At 41.8% G+C, this 22958-nt stretch overlaps 2 protein-coding genes across 4 annotated transcripts; one reads left to right on the top strand and one right to left on the bottom strand.

The window, feature by feature from the left end:
- The first annotated feature begins 5311 nt into the window (after positions 1 to 5311).
- tmem47 (transmembrane protein 47) lies at positions 5312 to 11872 on the top strand. Its single transcript, XM_075484376.1, has 3 exons — positions 5312 to 5760; positions 9867 to 10007; positions 10304 to 11872. The coding sequence occupies exons 1-3, from the start codon at positions 5535 to 5537 to the stop codon at positions 10480 to 10482; spliced, it is 546 nt and encodes a 181-aa protein (XP_075340491.1). The 5' UTR covers positions 5312 to 5534; the 3' UTR covers positions 10483 to 11872.
- A 62-nt stretch (positions 11873 to 11934) lies between these two features.
- On the bottom strand, positions 11935 to 21957 carry tab3 (TGF-beta activated kinase 1 (MAP3K7) binding protein 3). Of its 3 annotated transcripts, none has more exons than XM_075485412.1 (7): positions 21752 to 21956; positions 20893 to 21064; positions 19099 to 20353; positions 17624 to 17784; positions 17097 to 17190; positions 14603 to 14686; positions 11935 to 12817 (listed from the first exon to the last, which is right to left on the bottom strand). In XM_075485412.1, exons 2-7 carry the CDS (start codon positions 20992 to 20994, stop codon positions 12675 to 12677), a joined length of 1839 nt encoding a protein of 612 aa, XP_075341527.1. In that variant the 5' UTR covers positions 20995 to 21064; positions 21752 to 21956; the 3' UTR covers positions 11935 to 12674. The 3 variants fall into 3 exon arrangements, with proteins under 3 accessions (XP_075341527.1, XP_075341529.1, XP_075341528.1); XM_075485413.1 differs by lacking the exon at positions 11935 to 12817 and adding an exon at positions 14310 to 14478 and having other exon boundaries at positions 21752 to 21957; XM_075485414.1 differs by lacking the exon at positions 20893 to 21064.
- Between the last annotated feature and the right edge of the window lie 1001 nt (positions 21958 to 22958).

The raw sequence follows: 22958 nt of genomic DNA, 5'->3' as shown, positions 1-22958 counted from the left end.
TGTTTATCCATTTTTTTTATTACTACATGTGAAAACTGTGTAATTGCTCTTATTTTATGGAAGGGAAAGTCACTTCTACAATAACAGAATCCCCCCAGACTTATGATTCATCAACAAAATATAACTAAGCAGAAAAGTAAGAGAAAATAAGTCTGATTTCTATCACCTTTCATTCTATCACCTGTCACCTTTTCCTCTGGTTATGGCTGATCTTTATATTTCTACCAAATATTGTTTCCGTTGATTTTTAGTTATAGAAATAATCCATTACACCAATTTGGGCTTCATGTTATGTTTTTTATGGCACCTGTAATAAACGGTAATCAAATACCTTTATATTGGTCATGATTGCACTTGGTTGTGGTATTGTGGTTGTGTTCTGAGTTCTGAGTTCGAGGCGGGGCTGAGCAGGTACCCCGGAAGTCCAGGGCAGAGTCTGGACTGGCCCTGCCAGCACATCTGCTGCTTGTCTGAGCTTGTTAGAGCTGGCCTCTTAAGGACCTGCAGGAATTCCAGACTTTGCCAGATTGTTTTACAGTCTCTGTTGGTAATCAGGCTCCCCAGTGTTTTCTCAGTGTTGCTCGTAAAACCTTCCTATGTCTTATTGTGCATTTACCTGTGTTCCCACTTTGCCTCTTCCGAGATCTTCACTGTGTCCGGATTGTAACCTGCATTCTACTTTGCTTCCTCGCTTTATACCCGCCTGCTCGCCCCACCGCCATCTCGGACAAAACCTCACCCCAGCCAGTGTCATCACTACCCCTCCTGTGTTGGAAACCTTTCTGGAGACATAGTAAGCACTCACTGGGAAAACAAGTACCGTTATTCGAGTACTCCTTGGACCCATTTAACCGTTACGCCTCTCTTCCTAGAGATATTGCCGGACTGAAGTCTCTGTGGACCTACCTCACACCATTACAACTAATAAATCAGTTGCTCTCTCCCATCTCTCTGTGTCAGTCTGCTCTCGGGTCCCTCCTGGTGTGTATCGTAGCCGTAACAACCTTTTTTTTTGGTGCCAACATGACCAATACAACATCTGGCAAAAAAATATTCAATCACTCTTGGAGTTGGATTATGTTAATCCATTTTGTAGGGGAAAACAGCACCCAAAACTATTTAACTTTACAACCAATCAAGCAGAGGAAAAGTTTATGGAAATCACCCAGTCATGAGAAAAAATATGGAAACACAATGTAAATTGCACTTCTAAAATCAATGCTTGCACACGTCTAAATATGCAAATGAGTCTGCAGCTTAAAGAGAGTGCTTGCAGAGCCTCGAGGAGCACTTGCACATGGCTGATTGACAGGAAACGTGGCCCCAACAAGAGAACCGTCAGATGAAACAATGGAAAATAATGTAAAACTTGCTGGAGGAAGATGTTCATTTTCCTGAGTCAACCAAGGAACACATCAAAGAGTGTAGGATGGAAAACTCAAAGCAATCTGCCTTAAGAATATTAAATGCACAACAAAAGAGATAAAAATTATTTAAAAAAAACAAATGGGCAGAAGCAGGAGTCACTGTTTGTAAGAAACTGGAAGAAAGAATTTGCTGAAGGAGATTTCAGTCTAAACGCCAAATGTAATCTGTCGGTGACACTTTAAGAAACTAAAGTTACAGTGGGCCAAAGAGAAGCATGTTTGAATCATGGATGTTTGGATGAAAGTGATATTCAGTGATGAATAACCAATGTGCACTGGACAAGGAGATGATGCTGATACTTTTGCATGGTGTAGGTCCAATGAAACATATAAAGATAACTCCCTGAATCATCTATAATATGAGGTGTATGAAAGATAAAGGATCAGGGAATATGGCAGTCTTTACCTCTACAGCAAATGCACGGGGAGACGCTTTTCTCATTCCATCAGCTGAAAGTTTGTTTGGCAATGCTTAAGTCATTTTTCAGGTTGATAACTTCAGGAGAAACATATCAGCCCAACGACATGGCCAGCAAACAGTCTGGATCTCAGGAAGAATGTTGTTTATGATTAGTGAGGTCTGTGCCCCAAAGAATTTGAGCTGCCATAAAAAAGTCTGAAGAAGGGCAACAAAATATTAATTGGAATTTTTTTTTTTCTGGTTCATGATTCCACAACCTTTTCCTCTATTTGATATTTAAAAAAAAAGAAAAGCCATTAATTGATTACAGCAATTATATTCAGTTTATAATATTCAAATTAAATTGTTCATATTCCATTTTTTCCCCCAATCAAACAACTGAATTGACAACCTCCAACAGAGAGTCCATGTTTTCTCTCTTTTTTTAATGCCAGGGGTTATAACAGTTTATTTTAACCACAGTTAATTAGAAATATATCAATCATATTTGCCATTTTCATTTCCAGTGTGATTAACCTCTTTAGTAGGTTCAGTGCAGAAGCTTTATGGATCAGATATTAGAAATTGAAATTCAGTTTTGGCTTTAATTGAGATTTCCTTGCTGTGTGAATATTACTGAGTAGAAAATTCAACGAGTCATTCCAATCCTGGTTAGTTAGGACTTATGTGAAATGTGTTGTAAGATAATGAAAAATAATCACTTCCAATGAATTTACTGCGAACAAAAAAACCCGTTTGGCATTTTCTGACATTTCCCATTCTCTGCTTTCGCTTAGTTTTTGCCCATATCATCACATTTTCCAATTAGTGCTGGCACAGGAGGATACCAGTTCACATTGTTTTCACATCATTTAACTTTTGTTATTCTGGGTCATTCAAGTGAAACACTCAGATCAAAAGATAGACATTTTCCACCTGACAACAGCAATCAAATATGTGCTTGACAGCTCCGCCGCAGCGCATTAACACTGATGAGTTTTTGCATTTGTGTGGTGTGTCTCACAGAAGTGTAGGACAAACACTCCTGACGGCAAAGTCTTACAAGATCATTACTGGTGAGCACAGATTGCGATCAGTGGAAACCGGACGTGTTTAAATATAAACACACAGAAACGCGCACATTCCATTCTTTAAAGCAACCCTCCCACAAAAAACACATTCAGTAACCTTTGACCTAAAGCAAGATATTAAGACGTAACTACAAAGTTACCACTTGAAAAAAATGCACCTATCTGTGTGTGTGTTAATCAATATGAATTAATTCCGAGGTTCTTCCCTGAAGACAAAGAATTATGAAAGTTCAATTAGGGAAGAAATGAGCTGTGTAAACTTCCCTCACAGGGAGTGTGTGTTTGTGTGTGTGTGTTTCATGAGTAACAGAGAATGGGATGTTAAAGCATCCCGTGAAAAAATCAAGGGGAAGGAGAGTTGACAGTTGTGCTACAAGACAAAAGCAGATTAAATGATTTGAATGAAAAACTGCTGGTCTGAAAACAAATGTTATTGTTATCCTTGAGGGCTGTACGTTCGCCAATATCTCTCATGAATATAACATTCCTCCTCAAGAACTCAAGAGCAAACTCATTAATCATATAGAATTCCTGCTTTTTGGACCACTCAAATGTCTATAAAATTTTAAAGACCTTTATTTTAGCGCTGTCTTCAGGCACCACAACGTCCTCACATGAATTCATACTACACACTAAACCCAGAGGTGATCAGTTTGTTTTCAGTAAACTAACCCGACATGATACCATGAGTGTACGAACGCATGCAGTACAGACCATAAGGAAAAGGCTCCAATCCTCAAAATGTGTGTGTTATGCCATATAAGGTGGTTGTAATTTTGATAATAATTCTGATGTTATAAAAAAGAATCATAAATATCATGTTGACCATGTTACACATATGAAAATACTTGATCTCAGCTGAGAAAATCAAAGAATTATAGAATGCAGAAGCATATTTTGTGTTATTTTTTTCTACTTTTCTATTGATATTGCAACATTATTGTTGCTTTTTGCCACAGTGATCATGTAGTAAAAATCAGATATTGTGGCAGCATTTTTTTTCCTGTAATTCTACAACACAGGTTCTTCACTCTTGAGTACCATATTCTGAAAAAAAAGGACCCCATAACAACTGTAATACATAAGAACTCATCATTATTCTTAAACTCCTTTTCTAAACATCTCTCGTTTTCTCTGCCATTCTCTCGACGGTGTTTCATTTGGTGTTTTATATGTTTGATTGTGTTGACTGTTTACAGTTATATTGATAATTTCAATTTTATTTATAACTGCTTGAGTCAGTGTCTCTTTAAGCTAGCTATATCATGCTCTACATTAAGGCAAATTTCTCATTTCTGTAAACGTAAGAGCTTATTTTCATCATTCCTATGTCATAGATTAAAACAATCAAAACAAACATTGGCTGTGGCTCAGAGGGGTCTAGTTATTGTAATGTCAATGGTCAGATCCCTGGCGTCCCCCCTCCACGTGTCAAACTGTTCTTGGACAGGACTGACGTGTTCACCAGTGTGGGAGTGTGAGAAAAAGGGCTGTATAAATTTGTGTGTGAATGGATGTATGTGGCTTGTAGTCTAAAACTGCTTTGAGTCATCAAGATTAAAAAAACAATAAATGCTGTCCATTAATACCACCCCCCCCCCCCCCCCCCCCCCCCCCCAAATAGCATTAAAATCAGTAAAAGTTTAAAGTTCAAAGCACCATCATTCCAATCAACAGCCTGTAAACCAGTCTGTGTTGACAACTGTAGCTGGGCAAATCAAAATGACTAGAGTCCTAAAAAGAATTATTCTAACAGCCTGATTTCCCCTGAAAGTTAATTAATTTTACTGAGGGCCCCCTGGAAGTCCCCAAACTCCACTTTGTTAAACCTGAAGAATTGATGTGTTTTATGCATTTTAGGTCATCTTGTAGACATAAGCAGTGAGGTTATAACATCTGTCTCTCCCATTGTTTGACTTGATTCCAATATTTACTCAGCAGCCCATAGCTGAAAGGTTAAACTAATTAACTTGTTGTTTTCATCACTTTTAAGGAACTAGAAGCTTAATCATCATATTATCATGCAGCTCCAAACCATGCCGATACAACTTTACAACCAAAAATGTGCAAATGTAAAGGCTGAAGTCCTCGTGTCATTCTTCAGCGAGTTCTATTAATTTGACTTTCTACTTCACTGCCAGTATACATTTTGTTGTTGATTCAACATTAAATTGATATATATATATCTTAAAAAAATAAATAATGCAGTATTTGACCTCAGAGAGCTGAAGATGAGTTTCCAGTCAAGCGGGCATGGACTTCCAGACCATTTCTCTGTGATATAAATGTGGAGAATGAAGACACAGATATGAATACTTTGTCGTGGCACTAGGACCCAGCAGGTGCAGCACCGTGTTATTTTAGAGATCTGCAGCACAGTCCTGTCAGCAGAGCGCTGGGTCCACAGCAGAGGCAGTGGCGTCCTCTTTACACAGGACGCGCGCACCGAGAGAGCGGTGGCTCCCCATCCCGCAACCCACGGCACGGCCACGGAAAGCAGGGCAACCACAACCTAAACCGGACGCAGTTTATGGACTTGAGGAACGACACAGACCTAACACATGTTGTTTCTGTTCCACAACTACCTTGTTTTTGAATGAATAAGATACTTTAGGTATGGCTTCATCCGTGAGCGGCACAGAGGAGGTCCGGATGTCGGCGTTGACGCCCCTGAAGTTGGTGGGACTCGTGTGCGTCTTTCTCGCGCTGTGCCTGGATGTCGGGGCCATGCTGAGCCCGGCGTGGGTCACGGCAGATGACCAGTACTACCTGTCCCTGTGGGAGACTTGCTGGAAGCCCGTCAGCTCCATGGATTGGTCCTGCAACAGCACGCTGACCATCGGTGAGAAAGACGCTCATGAACCTGCACCGCCACACTTATTCTGGGTGATGTGCAGATGAGCCATTCTATTGGTTTGAAGCCTTTGAACCAGTTGGATTGTTATTTTGTGGATGTGTCACCCCTAAAGCGGCAGAGTTGTGGGTGCATGCAGACACCCCCCATTCATATTCAAATGAAAGTCAGATACACAGCGCTCAGGGGTAACAAAGGGTCCCCGCAGGCTGTGCACTGCTGAACCAATCTGTTCTGTGGGTGAGAATTATAAAACATCACCCATGAGAGTGCTAAATGTTAATTACTTTATAATTAGCTATTGGCTGGTTAATTTAAACTGCAGAACTTTTCTAAAGGAAATAAGATAGTGAAAAATGGGCTGTGTCCTGCTTTCCAAGTGGGAAATAATCGATTACAGAAATAAAAGTTTATCCCGGAGTCCCAAAGTCTGATGAATAAGAAACGCTTTGGGCTTCTATTTAGGCTTGTTAACTTTTTCTTTTTTCCTGAAACATTTACCCAGTGCACCGCAGAATGATGTGGGAATTCTTCCTAACCAGGAGCGGTCCAGCTGGGGTTTCATTTGGCCTTTTGTTGCCTACAAAATGAGCCTTTGTGTGGGTTTCTTCACCGGGCCAAGGAGCCAGGGCAGCTCAGAACACAGGGCTCCCCAGAGATCCAGATGCCTGGAGATTAGTTACCAGGGAAACAATTGAAGCTCTCCAAAAATGCAGGTTTTCTCTATTAAGGATTCTTCCTGATGGAGTTCCCTCAGTGAGCTTTTTTCTAGGCCCATGAATTAATATATGGACGAAAAACTAATAATTTTTCAACCATAACATCTAATGTGATGTCTTCCTCTGAAAAGGCCTGAATAATGTCCAGTTTTTAAGCCACAGTTTGTGGCATTTCTGTGTTAGGTTGCATGGATGGTAGGATGCATTAAACAACTGAAGCATTTTACAGTGTAATAAGAGCTGAAATTAATCAAAGTATATGTTTCCTTGCACACAAGCATGGTAACTTAAATTGTCTCAGAGGAATTTAATTAGCCAAAATACTGCTTGAACCTGGATCGAGAAAATGTGAATGAAGGTAGGGCCTACACAAACTCATCCTGTTATATCTCCAGTTTTAGCCTCTTACATTTTGTGTCTGCATGCCACCATGTACATGTAAATATTTCATTTTTTTTCTCTGCCCCATGGCCTTCTCCTGCGTGCTGAATTGTGTTTTTGTTAGTCTGACAAAATGTTTTCTTTCTGTCTGAGATGAGCAACTGTGGGTCACACTGGCCCAGTTCATCCCCTGTCAGCAGAGACAGAGTGCACTTTGGTGCCATATAAAGACATGCAGTCCACATGTCAGCTCTCAGCAGCAGCAGCATACCACAGTAAATGCACACAGCAAACTTTCCATTTTCTCAGGCTTGTGCTTGGCTAGGCGTATTGATTTGAATCACAGTAATCAGTCCCCCCCCCCCAGCTTGTGTATCTCTCTCCCTTCAACCCCCCAATATTTTTTGCTCAGTGTCACGCTCTGGGCATTAAATAAATCCTGTTAGTTTGAAACAGCAGCTGGCCATTTAGATGTATTTTGAACCTGCTCGGCAAGGCCAGTGTGTGTTTTTGTTCCACATATGCTGATAATGTTGACTCTGAATTAGAAAGTAGACATGAGGTATCGCCCTGTTACAGTTCATGCTCATGTGTTTGACATATACAGACGTGTACGGTAGCCCTTACCCCCTTTATGTTTCGCTCTCTCCGTCTAACACACACACACAAATAGTTAGGCGGGGTTGGAGGTCAAGTTTAAAAGGTACAGAATGGACACAGTGCTTGGAATGTGTGAGCAGTGTGTGTTGATACCAGGGTGGTGTGAGGTGAGGGAACGAATGTGGAGCCAGTGTGTGAGACAGTCCAAGTTAGTGAGCCGAGGTGATGCTAAAGCACCATCTTAATGTCGTATCGATTCCATTTTTGGGAACTTATCTTCTCTCTGTGGACTGTCACAGCTTAGTGTTTGGCTACATAGAGGAGGTGGTGGAGGGCTTGGACCAAAGGCCTCTGACTGAAACACTTCCTGCCACGAAACAATTCTCCATCCTGCTTCCTTAAGACAGTGAGGCTGAGTGTGTGTGACAGCAAGAGATAGATTCTCGGGGCACTTCTGTGACACAGATCTTCCACTGTTGTCTCAGACAAAGAAACTGAACCAGAGCCCTGAAGGTTAGTTTTTTTTTTTTTTTTTTTCGATTAACACTTCAGCAGCGCCTGACATGCACACAGGGGGACCATAATTAATGCTCAGATTGGATCTTGGGTTCTGTATCTCCTTTTCCATCTGTCATCACGCGGGGCTCAGATTAATAGTTTGGCGCTTCCTGCTCGTCAAAGCCTTTAAGCACCCTAACTCTGGCTGTGTTTCTTGCTCAGCGAACAGGCTCTGTTCCAGATTTGAGATGAGATGACTTTCTGCACTGCACAATCGCCCTGATAAAGCTCTCAGTCGCATGCTGGCAGGGCTGAAGGTACCAAGCAGACCTACAGAAAATATCTGAGCGGCAATGAGCTGGGACAGCTGCAGGTCAAGTTACTGTAACCCAGTTTGCCGATAGGTAGCCGGTGAGGCTGTGGCAGCAAATGTTGAGGGCTCAGTGAGCAAGGGGGCCTCGTGTTGTAAAAGATTGAGGGAACGGGTGCTCTGTTTATTGTGGGCTCTTTCCAACATCCTGTGGTGACAGGGCCCATTTATAAACTTTAAATCCTGGACCATATTTGGTAAGGAATAGTTGATTTTTGTTTATATTTGAGCTGCTTGGCCTCTGGAATAAAGTCCCCCCCCTCAGTAAGAGTGGAAACTGTATTTTAAGCAGCTTAAGTCCTGTCACTTTCTCCACGTTGGTGAATGTTTTGATTTTCTGCCTCAATAGAGAGAATATTTTGTTGGCAATACTCTATTTATTCTTTTTTTATTACTGGAAAAAGTCGATCAATGTGAGCCTTTCCCCGTACTGCAATACTGAATCGCATATCTGAGGCACAGTCCCTTTTACGCTTTGATGTTTGTTTTTTCTCCACCCACTGTACTTTAAATGATTTCCTCCTGTGTAATCAAATTCTTCCCCATAATATCCTTCGCCTGTTTACATATAGACCTCCTGTTTCCGCAAGTACACAGTAAAGCTAAGAAAGAGACCCTTAATGTCTAAACAATAACATAATGTGTCTTTCAACAGTCCTCCATGGTCAATTAAACCTCTTGAGCTTTTTTTTTCAAACACGCTCTTCGGCCAAAGTGCTTTTTTTTTGGCACAAAGTGAACAAAAACCTGAAGTTTTTGGGGTTGTTTTTTTTTTGTGCATTTGACAAATGTTTTGTTTCCACTTTCGTGGCCCATCATGTATAAAAAAACGAGGCCGAGGTGGCAGTTATTTCCAGTTGAGTGTTTTTGGAGTGAACCTCAATGAAATGCTGAGAACGCTGCTGAGTTGGCATCAGCCGGAGACGGAGGGATACTCATTATCTGAGCCACCTCACAGAATCACTTTGCCTTTCTGCTGCACTGGGATCCATTACTGAACTGCTGAAATCTGCGCGCAACCAAGCATGTGTTTGTCTTCTGTCAGACAGAAAGTGCTGTGGTTGGACTGGGGGGGGGGGGTTATTCGCTGCATGGTTCACATTCTTCATTTGCCACCGGCCAGGGGCTCACATCAAAACATCACGAGACAACGCCAGCGTCTCAGAGCAAGCAGCTCTCCCAACCTCCGAACCACAAATAGTTTGTGTGTACATTGCGGAGATTCACCACAAGTTCGAGTGGGTTGGCCTTTTTTTTTCCCCAAATGTGAGATTGAGCATTGCAGCTTTATTTTGGCTGACCACTATGGCCTATGACCCATTCTACTGCTTTCTCTTCTTCCTTTTTATCCCCCCTCATCTGTCTCTACACTGTCCTTCCTCCTGACAGCAGAACCGACACGGTTCTTCAGAGTAGCCTCTTTCAAGCTACCTAAGTCACTCTGTGTCTCAGTGTGATTTCATGGCTTTCCTCCTCCCCTCCCTCCCTCCCTCCCTCCCTCTTCTCTGTCCCTGTGTTTGTCTCAGACTGGCAGATCGCCACGCTGGCCCTGCTGGTGGGGGGAGCAGCCCTCACCCTGCTCTCCTTCCTCGTGGCACTGGTCTCCCTGTGCTTTGGCTCCAGGAGTCGCTGCTACAAGCCCGTGGCCGTCATGCTATTCACTGCAGGTACGTAGAAAGATTTAGTTCTGTTGGAAACAAGGAAGTGATGAAGGAGAATCCAAAAATACACAACAATGGCTGACCAGTTTCCAAAAAATGCATCTCTGTGCTGTGAGGAGAAAGATTCAAGGCCTCCATTATTACAACTGTCCCTGTAGGGTTTTAAGGGACATCCAAATGCCCTGTGTCTTTTTCTATCCAATTTGAACCTGCTACCCATTGTTTCTTGTTCAATTTATTTCTCTCTGCAACTGTTCAACATAGTCCTTTTGACATCTGTGCATTCTCCATTTCCTTTTCAGTTGTACTTCAGGTGTGCAGCTTGGTCCTGTTCCCCATCAAGTTCATAGAAACTGTCAGTCTAAGGGTGTACCATGAGTTTAACTGGGGCTACGGCCTGGCCTGGGGCTCCACCATCTTCTCTTTTGGAGGTGCCATCCTCTACTGTCTCAATCCCAAGAACTACGAAGACTACTACTAGAAATATGTCAGACAAAAGAAGACACCGAGGGCTCTCTGCCTTACCCATTGTCCACATAGTAATAGGAATTTTCTGTCAGCTCCACACTGCTCTCCAACTGACTGGAAAGACAAAAACAAATGCTTATTGATAGCGTCTGGACTGGACAGGAGTTCTTCTGTTTGATACTGTGAACTTTTTGTCTCAAAGGCTAAACTCACATATTGGACAGATGCCCATAAGCTTTCTAAGGAGGTTTGGCAGCAAGCCCCGCTGTGAAAAAGAAATCCAAAACCAGGCAGGAGAGAAGTTTTGGAAGAGAACAATCACCCAATAGGATTATTCTGCGTCCCCTTTAAATGTAACTCCAGTAGGTCTTAGATTTGGGCAGAAAATCCGAAGGGAACAGATGGAGTCTGTGACCCCATACCGGCACACATTGGTGGACTAATAAACCACATCACAGTGAAGAAGGAAAGGACTGATGTCAAGTCAAGCCAATGTAGAGGGGAACATTTCCTATTGACACAATATCCTGATAACAAAGTGAGGAAGACAGAGCAACATGCTACATTTCCCCAGAGATACTTCACATCTGGGCCATGGCCAAGCCTCCTTCCTCCAGCAGATTAACAGAGAAAGCAAGCGGACCGACTTTATTTGCTCCCGTCTTATTTGAGAGTATTGATTATACAGTGAGCTACCCCAATATGTAAGAACATTCCATAGACATCTTCCAAATGATATCATGCTGGAGAGAGGAACTTTTAACGCTTAATGAGCAGCACAGTCTGTCACATGCAACAGTTGCGTTTATTTGTCCATCATAACCCCAGTCATACCCACCTAATCAAACTGGTGTATTATATTTAAGTATGTGCAGTATGCATAAAAAAAGAAAAAAGCAATATTCATTCCAAGCAGGTTGGTGGGAAAATGGCAAATGACCATGTCTGCTGAGTGCACGTGTCTGCATGATTTTGCATGTGCTTGCAGACTTCCCCATGTGATGCCTTCTTATCTTCCCACTCTGCAGGAAATGTGAATGCTCTTAGCAGTGTAGACACCTTTTAGAGTTGCAGTTGTTTTCAAAAAGAGGAAATTCCCAGGAGTTAAAGGGGTCTGTATACTTTGTTTTGGCATCTAAGTTGAGGTCAATGATAACGGCGTTTAAGGCAGTATCGAAGAGCAACATGCGTTATGAGCTGAGTGACGAGGGCCGTGGAATGGACAATCTGCACTCTTCTGGTAAAGACAACCTCCATAAATCTCATTCCCGGTGTTCAGAATTTTTCCAACTCCCTCTTGAAACATTGCTTAAAGTGAGTGTGTGCATGCAACTTCTGTTTGCTGCCGTGTTTCTGGTTACCAGTGGTTTAACTACCAACATAATAAACATGCACTGAAAACATGTGTTTTGCTTGATTTGGGAAAACATTCATTAGTTACGACAAACTACGCAGCTGTTCGTGGTCAAGTCACATATATTCAGCTCTTTTATTAATTACAGCAAGTTGAGGCATTTGCACAGGAAATCCACATCTTTTGAACACGTAATACATGGTGGCATAGTATGCATAAAAGTACCAGGAATATACTCATATGCAAGTGTCTTTAGTGTTCTTTCAGTGAAATGAGCTCTAATACAGAGCCAGATACAGTGTACAGTCTACATTTCGCATTAGTCACCACTTATATACCACTGTTTTCATTGTTCATATATCAGAAAGGGAGCCAGGGGTCCTGGATTAAGATGAAAGTTTCTCCATTTTGAGTTCAGGAAAGGGCAAATGTAAACAGGGCAGTCACTCACTTCTGCATGGAATGTTCGCTCGGTAAACCGTAGCTCCTTCTCCTGAATCCTTAAACTGCTTTGACCTTGCTGAGGTCTGTTCCACTCAATGTCGAAGACGAAGGAAGTCACACCCCCCTTTTAGACATTTGCCAGAAAAAGACTTTCCAATAGATTTGATAGAGATTCATCAGCCGCCAAAAAAACACAGATCCTAGTGCACTGGAGTAGTGGATGATGGACGGACAAGTGAGCAGGGCGAGACGTGGGATAGTGGCTCTTCCTCAGCAGGTAGGAGGGGTTTATATACTGATTGACAGGGGGGGACGACCTCAAGACAGACTGTGGAGGGTTGGGCTTATGGTGTCCAAGGATTTGCAAGGGATGGGTAAGGGTCGAGCAATACAGCGAAGTGCTAAGTTCAGGTGTAGCGTGGCATTTCACACTGTTCACAGCGGTTGAGTGCAGGGTGGTTGAGGAAGGTGCAGCTTTCACAGTTCCACTGGGCGCCTTCAAAGTCCTCGTCTCTTTGGAGCGCTGGCGCTGGTTTGGAAGCCTGCTCCCCTTCAGACAAAAAAAAAAAAACAGAGTTAAGATATGTTAAGTGTAAATACAGGACAACTTAATTCATGTAACAGAGCGCATGCACCAACTATTTCAGTGTAATCGACTGAGGTGTGGAATTACCTACGGGTGTCACGCTGACAAGTCAGGCATGCATTCAAACGTGAAGGGACGGTGGACATTCACTTAACAGCAAGGTTTCACATCTAGTTACCATGCCAACAGACCAAAGACAGCTAAGCTTTCAGCCTTGATTTCCAAACATAACAATTGTCAATAGCACGAGCCAAACAAGATGCACATAAAGGAGGAATGATCTTTTGCTCAAACTCCAAAGTGTGAGCGCTTCTCAAAATCAAGGATGCTTCCTCAAGTCACGTCCTTCTTAGGCTAGAAAAGAGACCTTCCTTGTATCTTAAAGTGATACTCCGGAGTAGATTCAACCTGGGGTCATTTGAACCGTGATATCCAGCCAAGTAGCCCACCCGCAGTTTTTTCGATATTGGCTGAACATCAGCTGAGTTACTGAGTTATCCCGAAAAGCTTTGTACAAGGGTTAATGGATCCTGGTCCGTATCTCCAAAATTACCACACTAAAATCGCATGCCATGACACCAAACTTCTACAGTAGTACAAATATGGTCTGTACTCACAAAACGATGCATTTGGAAGTTTGAAAATAGTCCAGGAGTTTATTATTATCAACACAAGCCTGATAGCTTCTCTGCAGCTAAAGCTGCGTCGACGTCACTTCAGGGAGCTGGGAGCTTCAAAGTAAGATGAGGGTTGATCTACTACTGTAGACAACAAAGTATATGCTATATTCTACATGTTTTTTTTATGAATTTTTATGTTGTAGAGTTGTGAAATTATTTTTATCAATGGAGAAATTGAGCAGCCTTGCTTTGTTGTCTACAGTAGTAGATCAACCCTCATCTTACTTTGAAGCTCCCAGCTCCCTGAAGTGACGTCGACGCAGCTTTAGCAGCAGAAAAGCTATCAGGCTTGTGTTGATGATAATAAACTCCTGGACTATTTTCAAACTTCCAAATGCATCGCTTTGTGAGTACAGACCATATTTGTACTACTGTAGAAGTTTGGTGTCATGGCATGTGATTTTAGTGTGGTAATTTTGGAGATACTGCCAGGTTCCGTTAGCGCTTGAACTAAGCTATTCGGGATAACTCAGTAACTCAGCTGATGTTCAGCCAAGATCGAAAAAACTGCGGGTGGGCTACTTGGCTGGATATCACGGTTCAAATGACCCCAGGTTGAATCTACTCCGGAGTATCACTTTAAGAGCAACATTATGGAACACCTCTAACAAGTGAGCAAACATCACAGCAATGGTTAGAAAACTGACATGGCTGTTTAACAACTCGAAGCGGCTAGCAACTTTAAGGTGACAGCAAACCGTGAAAACAAACTTAGTTACATTTAAATGCATATTACGCAGACATTGACCCCTCTTCTGTCTGTGGTATCTTACACATATGCAAAGGATTGTGGGTGTTTTGAGAATGCAGAAGACCCAGAGGAATCCTAAATACTTTGAATGATACTTGACATTGGAATCGTCCTTTAGCGAGACCTGATGATGTGGTTTTCTAGAAACGGCAGCAGCTGAGCATCCTTTCTTGGCTTAGTGAAGCACCATGTATCTAAGAAACAGTATAATTGTCAGATTCTATCCTGTATAACTTTTCTTTACACAACCTATTTAAATTAAAAAAAAAGAAGAAAAAAAAGAGCCCCTTTCATGTCTTAAAACCGTGTCACAGTTACCTTTCTTCCCAGTTTTGGGCGGCACCACTGGACCCGGCTGAATGTTGTCATAAAAGTTGTTGATCGCTTTGGGGTCAAACTTCCCTGTGAAACAGAGCAGACATCAGATACAGCTTTAATGTGTTTGTTTAGGAGTGCCCATTCCAGGCAGAGGTCCAATTTGTCTCGCTTCCAGCTCCTCTCCTTGACCGACTTGGGCAGCGTTAGCACGGTGCGGGGAAGACAGTTAAACATTTAAAACACAGCTGCTCCAAGTTCATTTCAGAGTTGTCAAATATAACACAACATAGAGTTAAAGGAAAACTTCAATCCTACAGAGTTTTTGCATGAATGATGTTTGAATGAATGTTGATCAAACAATTGCAAGCGTACATGCATGCCTGTTGTTCTCATCTTAATTATGAGCCACATAACAGGGAGGTCAAATACTGCAACTTCTGCTGAGAAACTCCCGGTCATAAAATCCTGACTCGTGGAATCAGAATTCCCTTTGCAAAGTGTTCTGGGTTGTATTTTATCTCAACACTAGAACATCAAGTAATGAGCCCCATCAAACACTGCTCCTCTGTGCTTTTCCAGTGCAGGATTGCTTTTGGTTTCTCAAAGAATCTCAGATCCAAAATGAAATTAGCCCTATTCACACACTGTGTCAGGAGCTTGTTAACTAACAACATGAAGCAACACGGTTCATTTGAAGGGTTTGCATCATCAAAGCGTTGCCTCTTTCTATTCAGATTGATGACAATTATCAGCAGGACATTTCACTGCCTCCTTTAGAGGGGGCTGGAAATAGTTTCAGTATCAAGAAGAAATAGAAGAGTTAGTGGTCTGCCAACAGAAGAACAGGTACGGGCCTGAGCCGTTACTGTTTGTAGTGTTTGTAGATTTAATTCATTGCATTCAGTTTGTGGACGTCCGTTAACCGTCAAGGCTCAGGGGATTTATTTTTTAGGAGGACCATTGCCTAAAACTTTAGTGGCACTGGGCTGATTGCAAGTAAATTGGTCACACTCTGAAGCCTCCAGCCAGATAAGTTTTCTTTCAGCTTCCTACATGTGCAGACCTGGTAACCATATTAATCCAGTGCTCAGGTCTCTGCACTGGCTTCCTGTCTCTCAGAGAATAGACTTTAAAACAGCTCTGCTAGTGTACAAGTCTCTTCATGGTCTAGTGCCAAAGTACATTTCTGACATGTTAGAGCCATATGAACCAACTCTGAGACTCTGAGAACCTCAGGGAGGGGTCTCCTGCTGGTGCCCAGAGTCAGGACTAAACAAGGTGAGGCTGCGTTTCAGTTTTATGCTCCTAAAATCTGGAACAGCCTTCCAAAACATGTGAGACAGGCCTTAACTCTGACAATGTTTAAATCCAGGCTGAAAACAGTTCTATTTAGTTGTGCATATGACAACTGAAAGCATCTTATCTGTGCTCTTCCCTTTTAATTTAGTTAATTAATGATTAGTTTTAAGGAATGATTTTATTTGCCTTCTTGTGATTTGATGTAGCTGTAAAGCATCTTGAATTGCCTTGTGTACAAAGTGTGCTTTCCTTGGGAAACAGATTAAAGAGATAGTTCGCCTCTTTTGACATGAAGCTGTATGACATCCCATACGAGTAATATCATTTATGAACATTGACTTACCCCCTGCTGCGTCCTGTGAGCCGAGTTCCGGCCTCGTTCTGGCGTTGACGAAAGTAGTCCGGCTAGTTGGCTGGGGTTTAAAAAATAAAGCGTTTTGCTTCTCAAAAGAGTAATACATTTGCATCACAAAATCGTCCATCCAGAAAAAGTCAGACCTCACAATCGCTTGGCTGTGCTGACCGAAGTGCAGACCGAGCAGTAAACACAGTAACGGGCGCGGCTGTCGGCAGGTGGCAATCACGGAGTGATACGAAGGGAGAGAAAATTGCGCCAAGCGATTGTGAGGTCTGACTTTTTCCTGCACAACGATTTTGTGATGCAAATGTATCACCATTTTGAACGCATATTGTTTTGAGAAGCAAAACGCTTTATTTTTTAAACCACAGCCAACTAGCCGGACTACCTTCGTCAACGCCAAAACGAGGCTGGAACTCGGCTCACAGGACGCAGCGGGGGGTAAGAAAATGTTCATAAATGATATTGCTAATATGGGATGTTATACAGCTTCATGTCAAAAGAGGCGAACTATGCCTTTAAGGGTGATAATAACTTTCCACACACCGTGGTTGTGGTAAACGCTGTTATCAAATACGTAATCAACAAGCCAAACTCTGCACGGACCACCCTGAGGGTCAGGCGTGGATCGCTGTCTGGATCCCGCTACACATCAGCTGGTCATTTCTGAACACTGCATCTGTATGCACAGTGACACATCCTCATTCATCATTTCGCTCCACACTCTGTCTGCTTCGGGGCTTTGCTCTTTCAAGATCAATGCTTTCAAATAAATAAGAAACACACTTCAAAGTTTTATGTTGGAATGGGCATTCATATGCGTGCTCATGTGTATACCTCTCGACTGCAGTAGATCCGTCTCCTTCAGTGTACAGTCAATATCAATCTGCAGCTGTCTGTTGAGACTCCGGAGTCGGGTCATCTCTTCAGGCTGTAGTCAATGCAAAAAAAACAAAACAAAAAACTAATTTAGTTTAGACAAATATGGATCACTAACTTAACCCCATCTTTCCTTAGATATTTCCAATTGCTTTCGACATTGCTTTGTATAGTTCGCTGCAATTTACTGCTTTCCCAGCTAAAATCTTATTCCTTCTTACATGCTCTGAACAGTACACGCGAAAAATTCGACTACCGGATTTAATCCCTTTGTGTTATTCACACCATAACTTCTGTGGCCCACTGAGCTGCAATGGACAGAGGATAAAGAAGGTCTAAAATATTCTTCTTGGCATCACTGAAATCAATGATTTCACTACAGAGCGTGGCTTTACCTTTGGTCAACAAGTTAAAAAAATAAAGGAAAACAGAAGATGAACATTTCCAGCTATTATTGTAAGTCTCAGCACATGCTCAGTCCTCACCCTGGGTATAAAATTTGTGGAGTTCACTCGTCGAAAGCGTCTTTGAAGGGCGTCGTATTCCATGTTATTGACATCGGCCTTCAGCTGCTCTAGTTTCTTCTTCTCCAGCAGAAGCTCCTTCATTAAACGCTCCATCCTCGCCCGCTGATGGAGCAAAAGAGCTACAGGGATGCACACCAAACATGAAACGTTTGAAATCAAAGTTGAATTTACAACTCCAACTCACTTCAGGGCTTCATTGCTACGTAATTCCAATTAACAAGTCCAACACTCGCAAACTAATCATGATGTTTTGACTCTCAGAGAAGGTTGACAATTATTCCATTTACAAAATGAAAAAATACCTAAAGAGGACAATTGAAGGCAAAAAAGTCACAAATGGCAGCATCATGTCAGCAAAAGAGAAACATGCAAACAAAAATGCTGTTTAACACCAAGAAATGAGAAGACTAAACAGATATAATAAATCTATCAGCAAATATAAATACCAAATCACTGCTCGATACAGATCTTTATTCTCTTTTTTTAACTCACGACTATGCAGATTCATACAAAAGCACGTCGTAATTACAATTATATGAGCCGACTGTAATCATTTTGTATAATTAGAATTGAATAGGAATAGTTCCACCAACCTTTATAAAAAAAAAAAAAAAAAATAGATTTTACATCACTATTTTCACCTTGTTCTCCACCATTTGTGCCCCTTATTCTGGTTTGGTTTAATGGTAAGAGCTATTTCACAGACTTTATTATCGTGAGAACCCTATTCTAATGGTATTCTTACATCAAATGAAAACTCAGAGCCCAATAACTTAGATTGGCAACAATAAAGTGGCAGTCAAACCAATTCTAGTAATCTATCAAGAACAGTCGCTTAAAATGAATAAAACAGCTTTTATTTGGATTAATCATCTACTAAAATGTCCTAATTTTGACAATTCTATTCAAACAAAAAAAACATGTGGAGCAACAGGGGGCATTGCCAACAACAAAGGCACAGGATGCTGGGGTTATGACACTATTCCTAACCACCAAGACACAAAATCCTCTTCCAATTCTAAGATGATTAGCTGAAGATTATCTAGAACATTAAGAAGTCATGTAACATGATAACCTTGTCTATTTTAGCACAGACCCACACCTACATTCACACGTTCAACACAGAAAAAAAACAGACAAACAAAAACAAGCAGTACTCATATTAAAGCAGAATGCTCGTTAGGGCATATAGAGCGAAGAAGAGGATTGGATTAGCGGAAATATGACGTAAAGGTGCAAAACAGTGACTGAAATTTACAAAGATCTAGTCAGTGGAAGAAAAAAAAAAAAAAAGAGAGAAAGGACTTTTAAAGAACTTTAAGCAAGTATAACTGCATATAATATACACCCCCTGTGTTAGTTGAGTTTGTGTTTGTATGTATGTATATGTCAAATAAAAAATCAGTTATAAAAATTAAAAAAAAAGCATTTACCTTGTGTGTAAGCATAGTCATCAGAGCCAGAGCTTGAACGTCGGGGCATTGGAGGAAACTGACTGGCATTGTGCCCTGGCAGAGCGGAAATGGGCAGGATGGGAGCTGGAGCAGCATTGTGCTCACCTTGGTCAACCATGTTGAGAAGAGACTCGGCTTCTGCAACAGGAGGGGAGCTTAGTTGTCTCTGAGCCTGGCCTCCAGGGGACATTTTAATTTTGAAGGTATAGGCCGACTGGCCTGGTTGAGGGGAAGAGGCAGGCCGAGGTCTTGCAGAGCCCTGATGTGGTAAGTATATCCCAGGGTGAAAAGCTGCCGGTCCTGGTCCACTCATTGTGATGCCCCTTGAAGGGGAACTCGGGGAGGGGCTGGTAGCCATGTAGCCAATCACTCCCTGGGGATGTGGGGCATGCACAGGTGAGTTGCTGCGAGGTCGAGGACCCTCAAAGTTAATCTCTATTTGTTTTGCTAGGGGGTTTTTTGAGTGGTACTGCCTGTAAACCGCTGGCTGTTGGGGTTGTTGCTGGTGATGATAGGGCATGCTGGAAAGGTTTGGAGAGTTAATAGGGAGAAAGACATATTGCTGGTGCCCGGGTTGCGGCTGGGGTTGCGGTGGGGGCTGTGGTTGGACCTGATGTTGTGGGGAGCTGTAAGGTGAACCATATGTGGGAGTGCTATAGGGGGACTGCGAATGCTGATAGAGAGGCGCCCCCGAAGAGGACCAGGATGCTGGCTGTGGACTCTGAGAAGGTGAGGGTCGTATATATATGGCGGTGTTGTTAGCATAGTGCCCAGGAGGGATCTGCAGAGCCTGCGGGACATTAGGTATAGTTTGCGAAAGATCAACTGTTATAGGTTTCATAGAATAACGTGGAACAGGGGAGTACGTGGGGGACATGCCTTGCATTGTAGGTGGAGGGGTGGGCGTGCTGGCCGAGCGGTTCTGATCGTTCATAAAAAAAGGATTGTACCCAGGAGAGGGAGCCATGGTGGCTGGAGCCGACAGTGGTTCGGGGTAGCTGGGGCGCTGGGGATCAATGTGACTGTCACTTGTGCTGTGCACTAGGGAGCGCCCCACTCCTGCTCCTCCTGCATTAGATTTGCTTGCTTCTGAGCCTGGATAGCACAAGCTAATATTAAGCATATGGTTTCGGTTCAGTTGCACCTCCTCAGGACTGTGATGGAAGTCTCCATACAGGTATCTGTTACTCTCCTGAGCCAGCAGGTGGCAGCAGAGATCCAGGTTATTGTTGTTCTGGGAGAGAGTCAGAAAGTTGTCTCAGTATCAGTGACCTGTTCAGTACTTCTTAAGTATCAGAGTTCAAGGGATCATCTTGCAACCATGTAGTCCAGATCATCATAATGGGTAATAATCAAGGTTAGTAATCAGTGGTCAAACAATACTGATTTATCACTGACCAGTACTGATTATTAAAAGAGCACGGCGGTCGATGCACAAGATACGACGCCAGTATTATGTTGCACTTTATCAGAAGCTCATCTTTTGTGCATGTGATAAAAGCACAATGAAAAAATAATGAGATGTAAAACTGCTAAATCTAAATCAATATTTATTTAACACTATTATGTCTGCCTAAGCGGTTTGCTTGAGTAGATCAATTCTGCCCTTTGTTTGCAGTATACTTGTCCAACAAAATAAATAATGTCAACAACTAATCAAAAGATTAAAACCTTGAGGAAAAACTACTGAATGACAAGTCGCTTTGGTGCACAAAACTAGCAGACCTCTACACAAGTGAATACAATAAGAAGCAGCCCTGAATCGTGTGTTACCTGCAGAAGGCACTGTGACACTACCCCCTCTGGAATCTCTGGGAAACGCTGTTTGAGGTCCTGCAGGATGTGGTAGTCAAGCTGAGAGCCTCCCTGCGCCATCCTGAGCCAACACAGAGAGTCAACGTGCCCAAAGCAGCAAAAGCCGAAATAACCAATCGCGTCTCATCCCCTGAAAATGCAGAAATGATCAACAATGCTAACGGCAAACCTGATATATCAGTTGGATTCTTGCAATAAACCTGTTAAGACTATTGACCTGCCAAATTTCTATTACATACCCTATGTGTCAGCAGTAATCTAAACACAGATATCAGTCTTTGTAAGATATGTCAGCGTGAGTTTCCATAACGAGCACATATCAATCAATAAAACAAGGAATATCAAAGAGAAAAGCAGCCTAGATTTTAGTGCTCATTGACATTAGCACACTAGTGCTAACTAGCAAGGTGCCTGTCAGTCTGTTGTTATTTGTTTAGCCATACTTTTGCACCAAGCAGCGACGACATACCAACGCTAGCTAGCAGGCTAGTTATCAGTATCAGCCTCCGCACATCACTCAAACAAACAACCGCACCTGTTTGCTGTATGGCTACAACCAGAAACAGCGTTACTATCCTCAGGACATTCCACTATGTCACTTGTAACTAATTTCAGCATCACAATCCTCTAAACAAGACATCTGTTTAAATACGATTAACTCAGTTCCCCAACTGCCGGTCAGCTAACGTTGCTAATGCTAACCTTAGCTTAGTCCCGTCTACTGGTCAGCTGTCAGAAGCTTGGGTGTTGATGGATTAGCCAGCTAACTATGCTAAAGCTAGCAAACGTTAGCGACTGACGGCTTCGTAAAACTTACCATATGTTATGAATCTCCCTCATGTTTCGGACCATAGCGGAGTCCCGACAGGAGCTGTGCGATTTCTGAAGTAATGAGCCGACGCTTTTCAATGTTCTTGTTTCGGCTAAATAACTTGTAGTTTCGCATTCCAGCGTCAGGCCCCCGCCACTTAACTGCATCGCAGTCTGTCTATCGCGATAATGTCACAATCTTCCGAACCAGGAAGTTGTTTCAACCCACGGGACGGAGGTTGTCAAGAGTGCGCATGAGTGCAAGTAGAAACCGTCCTTAGAACTCCATTCAGCTTTTACTAAATGAGAAACCATAAATTATCCTTTATAGTTTTCCTATAAAAATGGTATAATTCAAAATGATGCCAAACACCGGAAATAAAGAAAAACATACTGCGTATTCACTGTACAGTCAACAGTAAAATAAGTACTTTAACAATAAATAAACAACAGCTGTATTATTATCATTATTAATATTATTATTATTATACTATAATGATCAATAGTAATAGTATTAATGATGATGATGCAGATTATATAAGACTGTTCACAACTCAACTCAAGTGCTTGATTCATTCTACTATAATATATGTAAAATGTTGTTTGGCAATGTGCAGCTTAGGTATCTAATGACTTCTCTGAATAAGACTTCGCCCTGGTTGGTGAATACTTTGGTCAGAACGTGTATGTGTTGTTCTGCAGCAATATTTCTCTTTTATTTATTGTGCTTTTAACTGTGCATGGAAGATATTTCATTTTCATTTGCGGATGGAGTGACTCCCTTTGTTTATTGATAGACTTTCAGAAATCATCTTGATCGAATGAAGAAGCTGTATAAATTAAACACGATACAAAGCTACATATGTACATTAACAGTTCAACAGTATCACTTTTCAAAACAATCCAAAAATAGATTGAAATGTATTAAAAAACAAATTCATCAAAATATACATTTTCCTTTTTCAAATGAAAAGAAAACAAGCAACAGTTCTTATCACTAACATACACACATATATGTATATATATCAAAATTTTAAAGATTTAAATATTAACACTTGTAAAAGCAATTTGCAAATAACATTAGCATCAACACAAATAATTAAAGCAAAAAGTCATGATAAAAATTAAAGGGTTAAACAAAAGATTAGTGAATTTTTTGCCATTTGCACGCACTTTTAAAAAAGGTTTTAAGCTTCGCCTTAAAAGTAGAACTT

Source organism: Odontesthes bonariensis, chromosome 15 (genome assembly GCF_027942865.1).
Source record: "Odontesthes bonariensis isolate fOdoBon6 chromosome 15, fOdoBon6.hap1, whole genome shotgun sequence".
Classification (NCBI taxonomy): domain Eukaryota; kingdom Metazoa; phylum Chordata; class Actinopteri; order Atheriniformes; family Atherinopsidae; genus Odontesthes; species Odontesthes bonariensis.
Note: the sequence above shows the minus strand (reverse complement) of the source record. Positions and strands in the feature narration are given on the sequence as shown.

What these genes read in the sequence shown, in the direction of transcription:
- tmem47 (XM_075484376.1), top strand. Translation starts at nt 5,535, where the DNA reads ATGGCTTCATCCGTGAGCGGCACAGAGGAGGTCCGGATGTCGGCGTTG. An exon ending in CAACAGCACGCTGACCATCG is followed by an intron (nt 5,761 to 9,866) that starts GTGAGAAAGACG and finishes TGTTTGTCTCAG; the next exon opens with ACTGGCAGATCGCCACGCTG. An exon ending in CGTCATGCTATTCACTGCAG is followed by an intron (nt 10,008 to 10,303) that starts GTACGTAGAAAG and finishes TTTCCTTTTCAG; the next exon opens with TTGTACTTCAGGTGTGCAGC.
- tab3 (XM_075485412.1), bottom strand. Translation starts at nt 20,994, where the DNA reads ATGGCGCAGGGAGGCTCTCAGCTTGACTACCACATCCTGCAGGACCTC. An exon ending in TGTCACAGTGCCTTCTGCAG is followed by an intron (nt 20,354 to 20,892) that starts GTAACACACGAT and finishes ACTCTCTCCCAG; the next exon opens with AACAACAATAACCTGGATCT. An exon ending in GGATCTACTGCAGTCGAGAG is followed by an intron (nt 14,687 to 17,096) that starts GTATACACATGA and finishes TCTGTTTCACAG; the next exon opens with GGAAGTTTGACCCCAAAGCG.